The sequence below is a fragment of the Morone saxatilis genome, unplaced genomic scaffold, assembly GCF_004916995.1.
Source record: "Morone saxatilis isolate NCDOM2014 unplaced genomic scaffold, NCSU_SB_2.0 Contig2, whole genome shotgun sequence".
Lineage (NCBI taxonomy): Eukaryota > Metazoa > Chordata > Actinopteri > Moronidae > Morone > Morone saxatilis.
In genome coordinates, this window is record NW_023339762.1 from 26385977 (window position 1) to 26390621 (window position 4645).

General features: G+C 40.0%; 1 protein-coding gene across 1 annotated transcript in view; it reads left to right on the plus strand.

Annotated features, from left to right (window-relative positions):
- Positions 1-571: 571 nt before the first annotated feature.
- Positions 572-4645, plus strand: part of LOC118330171 (nuclear factor of activated T-cells, cytoplasmic 3-like) — a gene marked incomplete in the record, with an annotated part of 16661 nt that continues 12587 nt past the window's right edge. Inside the window, 1 exon segment of the mRNA XM_035664620.1 lies at positions 572-971. Coding sequence (XP_035520513.1) covers positions 899-971 — 73 coding nt within the window.

Genomic DNA, 4645 nt, shown 5'->3' on the forward strand with positions numbered 1-4645 from the left:
AGGCTAATCTGTTGTTATTAACAAATAAGTTACAATGACAGATAACAATCATAATAACATAAATGTGAAAGAAACTCTTAAAGTGGGCATTTTTTACCTTCCTTATACATTATTTAATATCGTAAACTCGTTTTTAAAGTGCCTTCCACACTGAAACTTTAGCCGCTCGTCGTATTAAACAGGTGCTCTGTTGTTTCTGTCGCTCAGGTGAGTTAAAGTTAAAACTTGTTCTTCTGAATTCATTTAAAGGGTTATTTTAATTTACAGTTTAGTGTTTTAAGATGTATTTCTTTTATATATTTTTTGTGGGATTGAAAGTTGTAGAAATGTTTTATAACCAACAAGTACAGGAAGGAAGAAATGTTGCTCAACTGTTATTGGAGCACAGAGCCAAAAGGGGCGGGGCTAACTGCAAATAAAGTATATATATATATAAAAAACAAAAATAATCAGCTCTTCTATCGCTATAGAAACTAATTATTACAAAAAAAATAGAAAAAAGTATTTAAAAATGCAAGTTTGACTCTTTTAAAAATGATTTATAACGAACAAACTACTTCAGGTCTGTTTTTAGAGTCGTAGAGTTTCCGAGGGGAGCGTGAACGCAGCACGCGGATCAACCTGGAGGAGAGTTGCAACCGAACAGAAACCGCGAACGCAACAAGTTCACGCAATAATGGGACGTTTGCGGGTTAACCACGCAACCCGGACGCGTTTTTATTGATGCCTTTCGTGTCGATTCACAACTTTTAAGCCCGGGAAAATTTGTGGGCGACGTCGTTGGTCGGTTGGAAACAAGAGTTCTGCTTTCAGTCGGATGGAAGTGAGTGAGACAGGTCGGCTTTAGAGACAGACAGGTCTTTCAACGGCTGCCGCTCAGGGACATTTGAAGGGCTCGATGTCCACGTTAAACTTCGCCGAGGAGCTGGACTTCAGGCTGATCTTTGAGGACGACGGCCGGCAGACAGCAGGTACGTGTCAGTTTGACGACGGCAGTTCGCCATTTGTGTGTGCGTGAAGCTCGCGGCTGGAAGCGGGAGGGACGCCGGAAGTGGAGCGGCGAGGGCTTCAAAATAAAATCAGGGAAAAGAGAAAAAAGTTACAAAATATATTTAAAATAAAAATAACACTCAAAAGGAGAGAAATAAATAAATAATATGATTTAATGTGAGTTTACAGACTCATTAATTCACGCCTTTTCAGAATGTTTAGAATATTTGGTTCAATATATATATATAAATTATATGTTTTATATCAGTTGTCAAATTGTAGTTTTAAGATGTATTACTAAACAAAACAGTTTTTTTTATATTTTAAAATATATAAGGCAATAACAGCAGAAGTATTGGACTTTAAAATGTAATCTTACATATAATTACATAACAATCTGCTTAAAATTCATCCAACTCTGGTTTTACACAAACTTCCTGCAGTTACTGAGTTCACTGTTTGTGTTCACTGTTCAGTTTTATTTTAATGTAAAATATCTATAAAATATGTCCCTGAAGGAAAAAAGAATAAAGACATTAATCGTCCTCAGCTTTCATTGATTTCTTCATTTAAGTTGATCCGATTTGAATATACTGAGGTTGAGCCTGTTTGTTGTATTTTATTTGTTTATTTGCACATTAATAAAAAGTAAAATGGAAACAGAAGACGGTTGTTACACAGGAAGGAAGTCCTCGTCTGTTTTAGAGAACAAAAATGTAAAAAACTGAAATTACTATTCCAGAAAAACAAAAATACACAGAAATACCAGAAGTTACTTTGACTAAAAACAAAAAAGAAAAGTAGTTTTAGTAAATTTAAGTGACACTGACTCTTATTTCTACTGTGAAAACAAAATATCTAGTAAAAAGTTCTTAATCAGGAATCTTTTTAACTCAATAAAATGAGTTTGTTTCACTTAAAAGTTTCAATTTAATCAGTTTCAACAGTTTTATGAGTTAAATGAACTCATCTGGTTTTGGTACAAACAATCTCCAAATACTCAACACAAACAAGAATAAACAGCCATAAAAGACACAAATAAATGTTATTATTATAAAGTCATGGTGATCTAAACAAATATAATATAATTAACTGACATAAATGACTCATTTTATCTAAAGATTTATTCATAATCATTTATAATCTCAGAAGATCGAGACGGATCATTTCCTGCAGAAATGATTTAAATAATTATTCATGCATGGAAACGGTCGATGGTTCAACTTCTGTAAAGATCAGTTTCACTTCTCGCGCCCTGTTCTGCACACAGGCTTTTATTTTGAAAAGTGCAGCCGGATGCTGTGCTCATTGTAGTGGAAGTGACAGAAGCAGCTGTTCAATTAAATTATTAAAATGTGGATCTAAATCATCAGTATTGATCACTGTTATTGATCACTTGTATATATTGATTAGTGTTGTTTGGGATCAGATAATGTGAGTGTTAGAAAGAGACAATAAATTAAATATATTTACATTATTGTCACGGAGAAGTAAGAATATTTGAGGAGTTTTTTTAATAAATGAATTTGTTGATCAACAGAAAACGATGCAGCTGTTCTGATAATCGATTGATACGATGAGTTTCCCACATTATATAATAATTATACATTTAACAAGTTATTTTATATCCTCCATAATAAACTCATAAACTCACTGGGGCCTTTAAAGTTCTGCTCGTTGTTCCGTTACATACACACACTTTAAACAATGATCGCATCATATCTCGTCTGTTTATTGATCAGAAGGCTTTTGGGATTCGATCGCAGCAGAGGTCCAGTATATCACTGCTGAGAGCACCACCATGAGGACACTGAGTGTGGCTGAAGAGCTGAATGTTTGTATGTACACGGTGAGACGTTCAGGTGTAGGATGGTTGTCTGTCTGTTTCTGAGTTCTTCAGCACTTTGCAGCCAGAAATGTGAAACGTTTGGTAGAAAACTGAATACTGAGCGGTGTGAATGAAAGTGAAGACGTTAAACAGGGAGTCAAAGCGAGGCTGCTGGAGGGTCAGGTGACCCGAGGAGCGTCAGGTGACCCGAGGAGCGTCTGCAGGTGAGGGAAGAAGGAACAACCAGTCGGACCTCTCTAACGTTCTCCAGCTGAGTGTTTGCAGACAGCGTGACGCCGTCTGCTTTACTTCCCGGTTCTCTAACCGCCCTGTGGCACCCAGCTGGTGTCGTGCTGGAGGTGTGGCTCGTGTAGTTTCAGATCACCGGCTTGTGCCAGATGATTGGTTGCGGTATCAGTCGTTGTGTTCACGGGGTGTGGTGTTTTGTTTTGGGTGGTTGCCGTTGTGCATAGGCGCACCTCCAGATCTGGCCTTGTGTATTATAGCTGACGAACTGTCTGCTAGTGTTTCCATTCAGAATAGTGTGCTCTCCGGGTCTTAATGAATAAGGTTTCTTTGGTGTGGGTGAGAAGCCCCTATATAGTAGAAATTGGTGGATTTGGGAAGGACAAAAATGGAAAGTAATCCGGACAGGTCCAGTATATCTGGTGTATCCTTTTTGGGCATTGGTGCTGGTAGCTCCTGTGTTTGGTGCCAAGTCATTACTCTGTGCGCGCTTATTGGGGATGTCTCAGGGTTTCTGTGCAGGAGACATGACAAAGGATGGATGATGCTGCTCTCTGCCCAACTTGTTGTCGATGTTTTGGGTTTTTTTTGTGCGGCTTTTCTGTTGTGATTCTTGTGTTTTCTTTGTATGTTTTTATTATGTTTTGGGTTTTGTGTTGTTTTATTAGTTTTCCTTTTTTTGGGTATTTTTGTGTTTTTGTTTTCTCTTCTTTTCTTCTCTTCTGTCGTCTCTCTCTTGGTTCTCTCTGTGTCTCTCTCTCTCTTTCTCTCTGTCTTGTCTCTCCTCTGTCTCTCTCCTTCTGTTCTCTGTCTCTCCTTCTCTCTCCTCTCTCTCTCTCATGTTCACTTGCGAAAGCCGCGTCAAAGCCGTCTGTGATCTGGCTTCCGCAAGCTTGGCCAACAATAAATACCTCAAAAGTGTGCCCCCCCCCCCCGCTGGTGGCCACAGGCGGTTAGAGAACCCGGGAAGTAAAGCCAGCGGCCCGTCACGCCTGTCTGCAAACACTCCCCAGCTGGAGAACGTTAGAGAGGTCCGACTGGTCCGAATGGTTGTTCCTTCTTCCCCCTCCACCACCTGGCAGACGCCCTCCGGGTCACCTGACGCTCTCGGGTCCACCCTGACCTCAGCAGCTCGCTTTGACTCCCCTGTTTAACGTCTTTCACTTTCTCACCGAGACCGCTCACAGTATTCAGGCCGCTTTTTACCGCAACCTTCAGCATTTCTGGCTGCAAATGCTGAAGAACATCAGAAACAGACAGACAAGCCATCCGCTACACCTGAACGTCCCTCACCGTGTACATACAACATTCAGCTCTTCCAGCCAGCACCTAGATGTCCTCCATGTGGTGGCTCGTCAGCAGTGAATTAACTCTGTTCACATCGTGCTGGCGAGGGAGAATCCACACACAAATCCTATTCTATACTTGGTAAATAGCCTTATCTGAGGTCCCATTTATAAAATCTATGGAAGAAGGAATAGGACAGCTGGTAGATGGAATGAGAGGCTGGATACAAGATGGTATAGAAAGTGAGAGGGGTATTGATATGAAGGAAAACCAGCAGAACTTTAAAAGCGCAGT